Genomic DNA, 15,721 nt, shown 5'->3' on the forward strand with positions numbered 1-15,721 from the left:
ATAAACAAACGGACATTTTAAATTAATATCTATATTTATTATGTACGCAATTCAAGTTTACATATGAAAAATTACGAAAATGCAGACGTGTTGATGTCGAGTATTAGCGTTTCCGGTACTATGGAATCTTGGGTAACGTAGTCCATGACTATCTGACTTTCTAAATATCTGTCGCGATCCAATAAGAAAAGCAAAACAAAGCAAATTTCTTTATATAGCGCATTTCGTACACAAGGTAACTCAATGTGCTTTATACGATTAAAACCATTTAAAAACTAATAAGAAAACCGCTTATAAACATTGAAAACAAAGAGAAAAATAAAATTACAATTAAAACAGCGTCCAATGCAAGAAATATCATTTAAAATACAAATGCTCTAAAAAGCATGGGAAAACAAGTTTTAACCTGGACTAAAAAACATTGACACTTGGGGCTGACGTCACTTCTGTTGCCAACTTATTCCATTTGTCCATCCATCCATTTTCTGAGCCGCTTATCTGACTTCTACTTTAAGATAAGCAAGCATTACAATAGCAAAAAAAAAGACGACACTAAAGCCACCAGCTTTACTTTCTGTTGACTGATGTTTCAAAAGCAGATAACATTCCCAGATTAGAGCAAATGACCTCAGTTGCCTTGGAAAGTCCAGGCCACAGGCCGGAAACATGCTGTGCCAAATACTTTGTTAGGACAGATTGAAGCGAACATGTTCTCCTTGTCCACGTTTGATAGCATGGAAAGTAATATGCAATTAAACGGTGGGGAATATTGATATAGTTTTTTTTTTAATGACACCTTAGAAGAAAGCACCTTGAATTTCATTGTACCTGTTACATAATGATAATGAAGAAATTTGTTATCTTATTTTCCTTAGTCAGCAGACAGTGGAGTGTACATACTGTACAATATGCATCCACATAGACACGTCTGTTTGTATCCTTTCCTGTGTAAAACCCCATTTTAACACAGAATAAATTACACATAAGTAACAAAACTGGGACTTGTATTACTACCTTTATTTCAACCTTGTATTTTGTTTAACCATTAACAACCCCACCAGAAAAAAGCAGTGGAAATATTTCTTTTTTCCTTTTACCCTTTGAATCATAACCATATTATTTATTTTTTTCCTCAACAGACCACGTTGACAACTCTAAATTGCCCGTTGGTGTGCGTGTGAGTGCGAATGGTTGTTTGTTTTTATGTGACTTGCGATTGGCTGGCAACCAGTTCAGGGTGTACCCCGCCTCCTGCCCGATGATAGCTGGGATAGGCTCCAGCACGCCCGCGACCCTAGTGAAGAGAAGCGGCTCAGAAAATGGATGGATGGATGGATGGATGGAAGACCACATCCATTTTTTAATAATCTACCAAATGGTTGATATTTCACATAATGGATACAGAACTGCACATAAATCATTCCAGAAACTAGATAAATTCAAGTAAAATGCAATATTCTAAAGAAATAAGAAGTGTCTGGGGCATTGGATACACTATTATTGGTAGTATGCTACAAAACACAAAGGAAAATATTGCATTTCTCATTTTGACTGTTAAAGTGCAGCAGGACAAAATTATCATATTCAATCCACTTCTGATTATATGCTACAGTGCAAAACATTCCTTTTTGCTCTTTTTTAAAAAGACAAAATACTGCAAAACAATCAAAACATTTGCATTTCTTGCTTTAAACAAAAAAATGTAAACAGACTAGTCAAGTACTGTAAAAAAAAACGTTAGCTGAAGTCACATGTTTATTTCATTTTTAATTGTAAATTGTTTCCATTAAACAGGCCTGTGTCTTCTAATAAATATACAGTTCGGCATCAGATCTCTCTTGTTGGGCTCGCTCAAGTTAGCCTCCCGGCTGGAGCGCTGCCTTTGCCAACACAATTAAAGTGTAAGACGTTGTAAGTGCATTAGCTTAATCTCTCCAATCTTGGCTTGCGACAATGCAAGCGTGCCACTGGGCGCACATGCATGCATGGAGGAGCAGCCGTTGAAGATGGAGCTGCATACACAACAATTCACCCAGCTGGGTTTGATGTAAAATGAAGATATTCTTGAATAGCTATTAATTTGGAGGTTTTGAGGAGGACGATGTTAAAATTCATTGTGCATGTTTGGATTTTATGGTGGCTTTTTGAAGGTAGGCAGAGATTCATGTACATTATGTTTTTATTTACACCACTGTTCCATAGTTTGTGTGTCACTCAGAAATGTCTTTTTTTTTTTTTTTTTTTTATTTTTTTAAAGAAAAGCACTGTTTTAACCACATCTAGTCTGTACTGTATTTCAGATTTTTTTTAAATGAAAAAAAACTGCTTTTCTTTCAAAAATAACGATTCCTAAGTGACCCCAAACCTTTTGACGACACTACTGTATATGTAAGTTTTTTTCATTGTCGTTAATTTAACTTGTGTAAGGTGTAACTAGAATTTTTTTTATTTTATTATCACTCCAATATACAGTATGTAACTAATCAAGATGGTCTGACTTAATTTATGACTTGCATAACCCAAGTGACAATTTGATGCAACTTGTTTGAAATTTAGTGTAGACTTGACTTGCTTGATTTTTGCCACAGTAACTTAAGATGCAAAGGTTCAGAATTGAGACTTACTTAAATGTGACATAATTACACCTGGGTTGATATATCATGTATATTCTATTTTCCTAATTGTATGAAACATTTTGTACATGTCCCTGAAATTGCTGTCCACCCTGTCATTTTGAGATAACTTCCCCTTTAAGAAACCATCTGATGCTATCAGTGACATTATGACTAGCATTTTGCTTTCTCGCGTGGAGGCTGAAACAGTGGCTAGCTGCAGAGTAAATATTTACACTTATGTTTGGTAATTTCCATCACATTATGTGTGTAGTTTGATGTTGTCAAGCTTAACGTCCACTCTGTCACAGTGAAGTATCAAGTGATATCGAATTTGTTAAACAGTCAGGTTGCTAACCGAATCATCATTGCTAAGAGGAGGTCCACCATGTGCTCACTACATGCTAACATTAGCCCAAAAAGTCCCCTGTCATTGTCCACCCTGACAGCAAGCTCACATATTTAGATTTTTGCTGTACATCGGCTGCAGTTAAAAAAAATTTTTTTAAGTGTAGGAGCATGACCAATACCCCCTTTTAACACCATAACATAATACAATGACTATGAAGTTCAATGGAAAATCTCAACATTTCCTAGGTGAAATGGGTACAGTACGTCTCAAAGGCACCTTATCGTGGTAAGTCTTGCTTAACATGAAGTGACTTTCATCCATCCATCCATTTTCTGAGCCGCTTCTCCTCACTAGGGTCGCGGGCGTGCTGGAGCGTATCCCAGCTATCATCGGGCAGGAGGCGGGGTACACCCTGAACTGGTTGCCAGCCAATCGCAGGGCACATACAAACAAACAACCATTCGCACTCACAATCACACCTAGGGGCAATTCAGAGTCTCCAATTCATGCATGTTTTTGGGATGTGGGAGGAAACCGGAGTGCCCGGAGAAAACCCACGCAGGCACGGGGAGAACATGCAAACTCCACACAGGCGATTGAACCCCGGTCCTCAGAACCGTGAGACTGACGCTCTAACCAGTCGGCCACCGTGCCGCATGAAGTGACTTTATTTGCTTAAAATTTAGTGGAGACATTTCATTTGTGCCACTTGGGACTTGCTTGAAACTTGAAGGTTAAGACTGGAGACTTACTCACATGACTTACTGTCACTGCTGAATTAAGAACTGATTGAGAACTAATTATCTTAATGATGCAATTTTGTCTTTCTAGATGTTTTCTCTGATGGAGACGTCACCGGATGTGAACAGCAGCCATGCCAAAACGGTGGTGTGTGTGAGAGTCACTTAGGCAGTTTTAGATGCCTTTGTTCTCAGCAAACCCTACACGGACCTCTTTACGGGGGACAGACCTGCACTGTTGCACTTTCGGGCTGCGATGACAACCAATGCGATAATGGTGGAATTTGCTCACCCTTACTTATAAATGGGAAACACACTTACACGTGCATCTGCCTTGTCGGCTTCTCGGGCTCCAAATGCCAGACCTCCACTGTCTTTTCATTTGAGAGCCAAGGTTACATGTACATAGAGACTCGTCTTGTAGACCCAGAAGCCCCTCTGAATGTTACACTCAGCTTCCGGACAGAAGGACTTGTTGGGACTCTCTTGCAACGCAAAGTGGATGGACTCCTTCTTAGCATTGAGATAACGGATGGACAACTGTGCCTCCGCAGTCTCAAAAACCAAGGTTCCAGCACACTGGTTCAGCAGCTACCTGAGTTTATCTCCAACAACAAATGGCACACAATGGAGGCCTCACTTGGCGGAGTGGTCAGCCTGATCCGGCTCCTCTGTACAGAGGGAAACTGCGCTAGGGAAAGCAAAACCGAGGTCCAAGTTCTCGAGGCAGCCTCCGCTCTCCCCCAACCTGGGAAAGTCCGTCAAAGCCTCTTCATAGGAGCGGGTCCAGGTTACAGAACAGAACCCCTGCATGCATTTCTGGGCTGCATGAGAGATGTGTTTGTGGACTCCCATCTGGTGGCGGCAGTTACTTCGGCCAAGTTTTCCGACGCGCAGGTTAACGTCACCATGGGATGCAATGATAACGACAAATGCGACGAAGGACCTTGCCAGAACAGAGGCCGCTGCGTGAGCCAGGGCTGGAGGAGTTACATGTGCGAGTGCCATAGACCTTATGAGGGCGGCAAGTGTGCAGACGGTAAGACGTTGCCAGAGTATATGGGCGTCTTTGGATTCTGTTTTTTGCTTAGGAACATTTCTTTCCTATCAGAGCGAAGGCCCAGACAGACTTGGAGGAAAGGCCGTTCAAATTCTGAAAATGCTTAGGAAAGGTGTCTCGATGTAGCCTTTAACCTACCTTTAGCATCGGTTATTCCTGACCAACCTTTATGAAAGGATGTTACCCATAATCCTTTATAGCAGCAATATTTAAAGCAAAAGACTCCCGACAATGCTTACAGACTCTACATGTAGACACAAGCAAAAGGGAGTGCTTTTTACAGTCCATCTCTGAAAAATTGTCATTTCACGCGAGAGACAATTCATTGTAAACAGTGCTGTCTTTTCCTATCTTCGCAAGGAAGCAACTTTTTATGTCACTTTGACCAGATGACGTTTTCCATAAAGGTTAGAAGATTTGACTTTCCGAAGAGGCCCTCGGTAAACTTTGTAGGTGGCCTGTTGTTTTAAATATTGCTGCTATAAAGGATTATGTGTAACATATCTCCTTTCCCTGCACCAAGACAGCACTCCCAGTAACGTGCAGAGGTGGAGGGAGGGGGCTGCGGGGTGTTCAGACGGTGCAGTGGACCCGTGAATCCACCTGGGGGGGGCATCCAAATGGAATTTTGGGGGCATCAACAGCGGTGTTGTCTATAGGTGTGTGTATATATATATATATATATATATATATATATATATATATATATATATATATATATACATATACATACATATATATATATATATATATACATACATATATATATATATATATATATATATATATATATATATATGTATATATACACACACACACACACAGATATATACGTATATACACACTTATATATACACATATACGTATATATATATGTACACACATATATACATATAGATACACATATATATATATATATATATATATATATATATATATATATGTGTATCTATATATATAGATATATAGATATATATATATATATATATATATATATATATATATACACACATATACACACATATATGCATATATATACACACATACATATAGACACATGTTTTTTCCCCGTGCCTGCGTGGGTTTCCTCCCACATCCCAAAAATGGTAGGTTAATTGAAAACTCTAAATTGCCCGTAGTAGTGAATGTGCAAATGGTTGTTTGTTTATGTGCCCGGCGATTGGCTACCAACCAGTTCAGGGTGTACCCCACCTCCTACCCGCAGTTAGCTGGGATAGGCTCCAGCATACCCGCGAACCAAGTGAGCATAAGCGGTGTAGAAGATGGATGGATGGATGTTGCTTTTAAGCATGAAAAGTTCTATATAAATAAAGGATTGATTGATGGATGTTTAAATGACTTGAGACAGACAAAAAGGTATAGGTCATGTCATGTCAAGTTAGTCTTAACGCATATTACTTGAGGAGAATGAGAGGATCAACAGAAAGCCGCACCACTGGATAGTAAAATTAGTCAGGAGACTTTAAAGGAGCTTACAGGTAGAAATAGCACAGAGTTCAGACACATACAATAAGGAGACATTCAAGGGAACACCTGGATTTAGGATTTGCAAAAACGTGGGTTTAAGTAGCTTATCCAGAATAAATTAAGGAGTCTTACCGAATCACGCTAAGGCTAGTCTACATCTGAGATGTACACCCCTCACATTTTAGCAAAAATGTTCAATCTTTTCATGGGACGAGACTGACCGTATAGCCTCGGAAATCTTTATGCAGAGCAACAATCAGAGAGTTCTTTGCCATATTGAATACTGAACAAGTGACCGTTCAGAGAGAGGGTGAGAGCCATAACACCAATTTTAACACACCAGCTCCCATTCACACCTAAGACCACATAACACTAATGAGTCATAAAACACCCCAGAGAGGATATGGCTAAATGAGCCCAATTTGGGCATTTTCACCGAGGGGTGTATTCACTTTTGTTGCCAGCGGTTTAGACATTCAGTAAATAATTGTGTGTTGAGTTGTTTGATGGGACAGTAAATGTACAGACAATTTTACATTGTAGCGAAGTGTAATTTCTTCAGTGTTGTCTAATGAGAAGATATCCTGTAATACAAAAAATGGAAGGGGTGTACTCACATTTGTGAAATACTGTATTTGTAACCAATGTTTGCTCAATAATACAGACTAATGTCCCTCTATCCATTTCCCTTCACAGAATACATCACCGCAAGGTTCGGGAACAAAGACTTGGAAAGTTATGCCGTCTTCTCCTTAGACGACGACCCTGGTGAGACTTTGACTGTGTCCGTGTTCATTCGAACCAGGCAACACAGAGGCCTCCTCCTGATCCTGGCCAACAGCACCAGTCAGTACCTCCGGCTCTGGCTGGATCAGGGCAGAGTAAAAATTCAAATCAACAACTTTGAGACCCTGCTCGGTCAAGGTGCGGTCAATGACGGCCATTTTCATCTGGTGACCGTGAAGCTAGATGGTCCGGAAGGAACTTTGATCCAGTCGGCCCAGATTCAAGACTCTCGACCCGTAAGGCACATCTGGGCCCATCATGGGGATCAGGTCTTTGTGGGTGGACTAGCAGACCCAAGGGCCTCAGCCACATTTGGAGGCTACTTTAAAGGATGTGTCCAAGATCTGAGGATGAACAATAAACGACTGCAGTTTTATCCCATAACAACTTCAGTGGAATCGTACAAATTGGAACAGATGATTAGTGTTGCGCCAGGATGCAGCAGTGACAATGTCTGTGTGGTAAGTTTCTGACAGTACAATATACTCAATTGGGTTGTCCATTTGGTACCTGACAGTCTTGTCTAAAGTACCTAAAAGCCATACTTAAGGAAAAGTACAAATATCTTAGGAAATAAATTTGGTAGAAGGTAAAGTCACCTTGTGGAATTATAATTAAGTCTTGAAGGAGCTGACGTTTGCTGTACGGTATCAAAAGTATTTTTATGATACTAAATGTAAAAGTAAGAATTTTGATTTCATTTAATGTGTATGTATCTCTCTTACCTCAGTGGAGTAAAAGTGTAAGTTGCCAAAAATATAAATAACACAGTAAAGTACAAGAACATTTTACTTAAGTACAGTAACAAAGTATTTATATTACAAGACTGGTACCTGGGCCTTCAGTGATGACTTACCCGACGGAATACCATCACTATCATGTCGCAACACAATACTGTGCAAAACTGGAATATAAGAAGGTAAATAGGCAACGTAAATCATGGGGAGCAGTTCAGAATCAATATTTATCAATAAGACTAGAAACAACAATTTTTCATAAAATACATCACCAGTGATACTGATTATTAAATGTATTAACACATTCACTGCCACTGACGGCTTTAGAAGTCAAATATCCATGTTAACTGGGAAGGCTGGCAGTGAACGAGTTAATGTGTGCTCGGAACAGACGCATTTTGCTAGTCTGACAGTTTTGCTCTTACCGACCAATCAGATGAGGACGGATATGAAATCTGATTGGTTAAAGATATATATGATGTGATATGATCCTGATATCATATCATATCATCCTGATATGATATGATCCTGATACTGTAAATATGATGCTGCATTTTCTCCTGCCACATTTTGTCCTTCCACTAGACTTTCCATTGATATGCTTGGACACAACACTATGTGAACAGCCTTCTTAGCTATGAACTTTTGTGGCTTACCCACATCCTACGGAGGGTATCAATAATGGTCTTCTGGCCAGTTGTCAAGTCTGCAGTGTTCCTCATATTGAAACCAACTGAGACAATTGAACCAAACTGAAGCAATTTAATGACACTTGGAGAAACCTGTGCAGGTGCTTTGAGTTTAGTAGATGATTAATGTGTGACACTCAGTTTAAAAACATTTATGGCCCGCAAAATTTGGGCAGATTTCTTCACAGTATTCTAATTTTTTGAATTCCTGATTTCGTGGGTTTTATGAGCTGGAAGCCCAAATTAAGTAAAAATAAATACTTGAAATAGTTTAAATTGTGGGGCCTGAATCTATGGTCTGTGAAAGCTGAACTTTTTGAATGGAATTATGGAAATCAATAAACCTTTCCATGATATAAATTTGTTTTGGAAAGGGTCTGTATATTATATATACACACACACACGCACACGCATACACGCGTTCATTCATCAGTTTGAACAAGGGGCCTGTCTAGTCTTTATCATGTATTCAATTAAATATAAGTTGAAAATGATTTGGAAATCATTGTATTCTATCTTTATGTTTTACACAATGTCCCGACTTAATTGGAATTGGGGTTTGTAGTTGAATTTACATGGACCAGCACTACTGATTGAAAATCTAACATCCACATACACCGAATGGCTATAGTTCACCCGTGACCATGAGGACAAGCGCAATAGAAAATGGATGGATGAATGTATCAATTATGAAAGAATTGTTTTTTTTATAAAATGTTTCATTCCAAATTCCATTAAATTATCACGAGAACACCCTCCCTATCATGACAAAGGCAAACGTTTATGATTTGCATCAACAGGTTTATTTGAGGTCTTTTTGCACTGGTTTTAGGTTAACCCCTGTCTCAATGGGGGTGTGTGTTACTCCATGTGGGATGACTTCACCTGTAACTGCCCACCCAACACGGCCGGGCAGCGCTGCGAGGAGGTGAAATGGTGTGAGCTGTCGCCCTGTCCCGCCTCCACTGTATGCCAGCAGAACTCGCAGGGCTTTGAATGTGAGTGACAGATACTGTAAATATGATCCTGCTTCACACTTTTCTTGCATTAAGAGACATTACTGTGGGACAGAAGAACATCAAGACATTGTCTTTGAAAGAAATAGGACTTCCATGAAGGCCAAATAATCTTGGATTGTATACTCAGGAGGAGAGTGTGGTCTCTTCAGTCCACTGACTGGTGCAAAGGCACTGATTAATTACAGAGCGACTGATTACAGGAGCGAACAGAGTTGAAGCAGGGATCCTACATAGGATTCCTCTAAAACATACTAATCCCTGGTCAGATTAAGTCTACCGCCACATGCCAGTAGAGGTTTGTGAGGATGAGTCCTGCAGGAGATGTCACATGTTCACCTGGGAAAAAGGGAGGGGAGCTAATTAACTTTGGAACACATACTCAGTGAAAGGAGATATATACTACTCACCACAAGTTAGGGATATTAGGCTCTGGGGTAAGATTTCAGGATGAACCTAATTTGCACTTTAGATTTGACAGGTGAACTTAATTTGACCTTCGCTAAACGTTTGAATGCACGTCCAACTGTTCAATGTCTCCGCACGTTTTGCACGACCTGTGTTTGACCATTCCCCCCCTTATTTCCAAGCATATTAGCAATATCTTTCCCTTGCTTGTGGTTGGTGTTGCAAAACTGGAGTCTGGCTAAGGTTTTTCTGTCCGCAACTGCAGTTCAGCACCAGTTTGAGAAGCTTTATGGCCATCACACTCCAACGCCTAGTACAATTTACACTACCCATAGCAAGTTTCTCAAAACAGGATGTTCTTGACAAACCACACAGCGGGAAGCCTGCTACTACCACAATGGATAAAAACAACTTCGAGAGCAGGCGTTCGCAGAAAGCCAAGGAAAGTCTATCCAGTGGGCTGCACTGGAACCAGCAACAACAAAACCTTAATTCAGCAGGTACTTAGAGTGATAAAGCTTTAACCCTTCAGACTTCAGGTTGATTATGATGCTCAACAACCCGAAGTCAGTACAGGTAAAGCTTTATCCTCTCTGAAGTATTCACTGAATCAAGCTTTTGTAGATGCTGAGTTCTAGTGAAGCCCACCAGATAGACTTTCCCTGACTTTGCGCAAGCACCTGCTCTAGGAGTTGAGTCTTTCATCAGGGGTGGTAGTAGCAGGCTTCTCGTTGCATGGATTGTCATGAACGGATCCTGTTTCAAGAAACTATGCTTTTCTTTCAAAAATAAGGACATTTCTACATGACCCCTTTTTGCACAGAGTTGAATATAAAATATACAATTATATGAATATTTGAAAAGTTAATGTTAAAAAAAAAAAAGTGCCTTTATATGTTCCACTTTTTCTTCTCTTCTATAGGTATAGCCAATGTAACAGTTCGTCCAGAGAGTGGAATTTTGCACTACCGGAACAGTCGGAACAACAACCGCACAGTCAGCTTCACCAGTATCTCGTTCAGCTTCCGCACAAGACAGACTGCTGCTACCATATTGCATGCCCAAAGGGGCTCCAAATACATCACCATCTCCCTTCAGGACTCCCGTGTGGTCGTGGACGACAACAACTCTCCTGAGATGAGTGTCCAGAGTGAAGGTCCAGTCAATGATGGAGAGTGGCATTCTGTGAGTCTCAGCATGGACGATTCAACTTCTAGGTGGATCATGAATGTGGATGGAAGTAAAGCAGAAGTATCCAAGTTAGGTGTTGGGGACTTGGATTTTCTTCGGGAGGGAACAGATATCTTCCTAGGGGGGCTGAGCCTGGACTCTCCTGTGAGTTTCTCTGGATGTTTGGGCCCTGTAGAAATTGGAGGACTTCTTCTTCCTTTACACTTGGACACAGAGTTGAAACTTCTCAGGCCTCAGGAAGAGCAGTTTCTGCAGTTGAACGTCAATGCCGGTCCACACTATGGCTGCTGGGGGGCAAGCGTGTGTGAGCCGAACCCTTGTCAGAACCAGGGTACGTGTGAGGATCTGTTCGACCTGCATCGCTGCAATTGTCCCTCGACGTGGACCGGTCTGTTGTGCCAAGAACCGAGCGACACCTGCCTGGCCAAGCCGTGCGTTTATGGAAACTGTAGCAACATTCCTGGGGGGTACCAGTGTGTGTGTGAGCAAGGGTACACGGGAGCACAGTGTGAGGTGGAAGTGGATTTTTGTGAGAATAGCAATTGCAGCAATGGTTCAACATGCCTCAAAGGAGTCCAGAGCTACTCGTGCCTCTGCCCTCAGAACCTGACCGACCAATATTGCAAGTTAGTTATTTTTCCATCATTAATAACACCTACATTTATCCCTGTGTGAAAATCCATTTGAGCATTTATTCAATATCCTTGAAATCCAGCTCGAAACTCGAATACTGGTCGTGTCAAATTGGAACAATTTTGACATTTGACAGCAATAAAAATACACACGGTGCCTTGAGATTAGGGCTGGGGGATTGATCAAAATGTTATCATGATTTCATCATGATGTACCTTAGCTGGATAGCCATTCAGGATATTGAATAAATGCTCAAATGGCTTTCCTACCCCCCTGAAACATCTTCACCACACGAGTACTGATGAAGAGGTGTCTCTTACAGTGTGAAAATTCCTGAGATCCCATGGTACATCGAGACAAACCCGTAAGTGTCTGTATGTTAATGACTAATAACAATATTCGGACCATTTCATGCAGCAATTAGACAGCAGTTCTAAGGTTCAGGGTTCGAATTTGGGCTTTCTTGTGTCGAGTTTTCATGTAATCTCCGTGGGTTTTCTGCAGGTACACTAGCTTCCTCCCACATTCCAACATCATTGGAATGTGTGATTAGCTTCATCAAAGACGCTAAATTAGCGCTTCGCAAACCGGGGTCCTCGGAGCCCCGGGAATCCGTGAGCTATAGTTTAAGGGTCCACAAAATAATTTGCAACAAATGATTATGTCATATCAAAAACATAAAAATGCATACTTGGATATAGAGATCGGTATGGCAGAAAAACAAAAATAAAAAACCAATGACTCCTCCCTTCCTTAGCTTTGGGACAAGTAAAAGTTCTGATATAATTGTAACATAGCACCACATAAATTTGCCACCTCTGCATGAATTTTTTGAGAATCCTCATCCTAATTTCTAGGAGAATAAAAGTGTCTTTTCCCGAATAAAAGGATATTACAAGAATTAAATTGGATTTTTGACATTCACAAATACAACTTTCTTCCTTTGTTAAACTTTGACACGATGCAATGACAATAAAGATTCAAACTCTAAGTCGAAAATCATAACTTGGGGAACATTTCTTTTTTTTTTTTCTCGTAAAATTTACTTTTTAATCCCGACAAAATATATTTTTGTTCTTGTAAGATTACTAAAAAAAAAAATCTAAAAAATTATGGATTTCTTATAGTAGCATTTAGACTTTCCCCCTCAAAAAATGGGCAACTTCTGAAATATTATGGTACAAATTGTAGTCTAATTGGCATTATAATTATGATGGGTTCCACAGAAAGAAATTCTCCAAAAAAGACCTCCCTAAAAAACTTCCAGCTTTCTTTTCTGTTGGTCCGATGAAACGACAACACAGAAGAGACAAAGACAACACTGCTCATCACCAAAAGAAAATCATACCTACAGTCAAAATATAGTGGTGGCAGTTTCATAATTTGAGAATGATTTTCTTCAGATGGAACTGCGACCTGGAGGCACGGTGGGTGACTGTTTAGAGCGTCAGCCTCACAGTTCTGAGGAGCGGGGTTCAATCCCCGGTCCCGCCTGTGTGGAGTTTGCATGTTAAAACATGCATTAATTGGGGACTCTAAATTGCCCGTAGGTGTGAATGTGAGTGCGAATGTTGTTTGTTTGTATGTGCCCTGCGATTGGCTGGCGACCAGTTCAGGGTGTACCCCGCCTCCTGCCCGATGATAGCTGGGATAGGCTCCAGCACTCCCGCGATCCTAGTGAGGGGAAGCGGCTCAGAAAATGGATGGATGGATGGAACTGCGACCTTAGTCAAAGTGGAGGGAGTTATTAAATTACTGTATAAAGTCTCATAGTACACAAACAAGAATAAAATGGCACAAAAAGTAGCTATAATAAATGATGATCTATCTATACCAGTGATATATAGTGACAGGCAGAACAATGAAATGCTCTTCCACTCCATTAGTTCTGACACTTTCATAAATTCATACATATTCATAGCATCAATACAACTATTTTGCTGTCTGCTATTGTGTGAATGCAAAATGGCTGCCTCACCCTGACACTTCAGCTCACAGATCCCTCTGGTGTATTGGAAAGTAGTTTGTAAAAACAAAAAACTAAATAGTAGTATTAGTTTTCACGAAAAATGCATATTAAGCAATAGGCAAAAAAGCCAATGTATCCAAAAATGTAGTTAGCATCTTCATAAAACATGTTGCAAATCATTGAACTTCATTTCTTCTTAGAAACAATTATGACCTTTACATGGATAACAACTTCCAATTCTTCAAATATTCATATCTGTAAAATAATTAATTTTCTTTACCGTTATTGATCAAATTATATGAAAATGACTTTTGTGACATTTTTATTTATTGGTGTGGTGTGAGATATTTCTAATTTAAAATACGTGCATTGGCTTAATTAAGGGTTTCAAAACAATTGAGTAGTAACCACTCTATCAAGGCAAATATAAAATGATCTAATGTTGTTTGTATTATTTATTTATCTTTGTCTGTCAAGTCTTCCTATGCTGCCTGCATCAAAATGTATTGGTACGAGAGGGAACTTCAGCTGCTTTAATGGAGGGAATTGCTCCGTGGTGGACGACAACTGTCTCTGCCTGCCTGGCTTCTCAGGACAATGGTAGGCCATGCATCAGCATTTTTCCTTCAGAATGGTGCAAAACTCGTTTTCTCTTAATTTATTCAATAAAGTAGGGCATATGAAGTTTTCAAAATGAAAAACAAAAAACATTTTTTTATTTTCTATATATAATGGAAATAGATAGCAATTTGAAACCATAACCCTGACTTGAAAGCCTCATTTGAAAACCAAACCTTTGTCTAAAATCCTAACTCTGGCCTCAAACCCTAGTTTTAAACAGCGTCTTTGAACCTATTCATTTTTAGTTTTATGCATGATTTTTTAGGTTTTCACATTGTACTGTTTAACTGTATAATAAGTGGATTAGTTGGTCCTCTTAATTTATTTTAATTTTTTTCCCGCTCTCAAATCATATGGCTTGCTTTTGTAAAAAAAAAAAAAAAAAAAAAAAAAAAAAAAAATTCTGGTTTGAATTGGTCTTGTTTCGGCATACCTCAGCACAAGAAATGTAAACTATGTGCTTAGGCTCAATAAAGGTTGGGAAACAGTCCTTGAATGATGCATTTGTCTTTCTCTCCTGTCTGCTGCAGGTGTGAGAAGGACGTGGATGAATGTGCCTCCGACCCGTGTATGAACGGCGGTTTCTGCCTGAACTACATCAACAGATTTGAGTGCGTTTGTGATTTGAACTACTCGGGTATCCACTGCCAAATTGACATCAGCGACTTTTACATATACGTCTTCCTGGGCCTGTGGCAGAACCTGTTCCAACTGGCGTCCTACCTCATCATACGACTGGACGACGAGCCTGAAATCGACTGGGGGTTCCAAGTTAATGATTAGCTCAGATTTCTGTTAAAAAGTATGAAATGCAAAAACAGAAGAGGGGGAAAAACAAGAACTTAGGGCTGGCTGATATGGTCTTAAAATAGTCTTATTTTTTACCTCCGCAAAGATCAGATTTCCGATTTTAATAGACCCCCACCCTTCTCTTATAAAATAAAAAAACAAAAAAAACCGACATGTTTGGCGTTTCCCCCCCCTCTCTCCTTACTCTTAATCATTTAATTTCTCAACCATACAAGAACCACAGTCAAGCTTTCTGGCTTTTTCCCCATTTAAGTGTGTTCAATTTCCCTGAATATCTTTTTCAACTTTCAACGTAACGATTGCAATCAGAATTGGGGAAATTCTTAAAATGCTCAGGTTCACTCTCTGAAAAATTGTAGTATATACAGTAGATGTGGTCAGTAATAGAAATATGTCTGTTGTAAACACATTAATTTGCAAATGACTATTCCATACTACACATTTCATTTACTGTAAGTGTGGTTATCATACTGAAAAGGACAGTGTGTGTGTGTTGTGCCTTAGCTCCTCTTTTGAATGTGGAACACTGTTTTGTGATGAAAAAAATAATAATCTCAAAACTGTTCTATTGTGTAACTTAAAAAAAGAACATGCTGGAACACATACATT

The 15,721-nt window shown here is 39.7% G+C and overlaps 1 protein-coding gene across 1 annotated transcript; it reads left to right on the forward strand.

Moving 5' to 3' along the window:
* The first annotated feature begins 1,996 nt into the window (after positions 1 to 1,996).
* Positions 1,997 to 15,673, forward strand: LOC133411778 (protein crumbs homolog 1-like). Its single transcript, XM_061694464.1, has 8 exons — positions 1,997 to 2,150; positions 3,796 to 4,743; positions 6,949 to 7,499; positions 9,297 to 9,462; positions 10,811 to 11,705; positions 12,035 to 12,076; positions 14,159 to 14,281; positions 14,833 to 15,673. Exons 1-8 carry the CDS (start codon positions 2,102 to 2,104, stop codon positions 15,083 to 15,085), a joined length of 3,027 nt encoding a protein of 1,008 aa, XP_061550448.1. The 5' UTR covers positions 1,997 to 2,101; the 3' UTR covers positions 15,086 to 15,673.
* Positions 15,674 to 15,721: the final 48 nt, after the last annotated feature.

Source organism: Phycodurus eques, chromosome 13, assembly GCF_024500275.1.
Source record: "Phycodurus eques isolate BA_2022a chromosome 13, UOR_Pequ_1.1, whole genome shotgun sequence".
Lineage (NCBI taxonomy): Eukaryota > Metazoa > Chordata > Actinopteri > Syngnathiformes > Syngnathidae > Phycodurus > Phycodurus eques.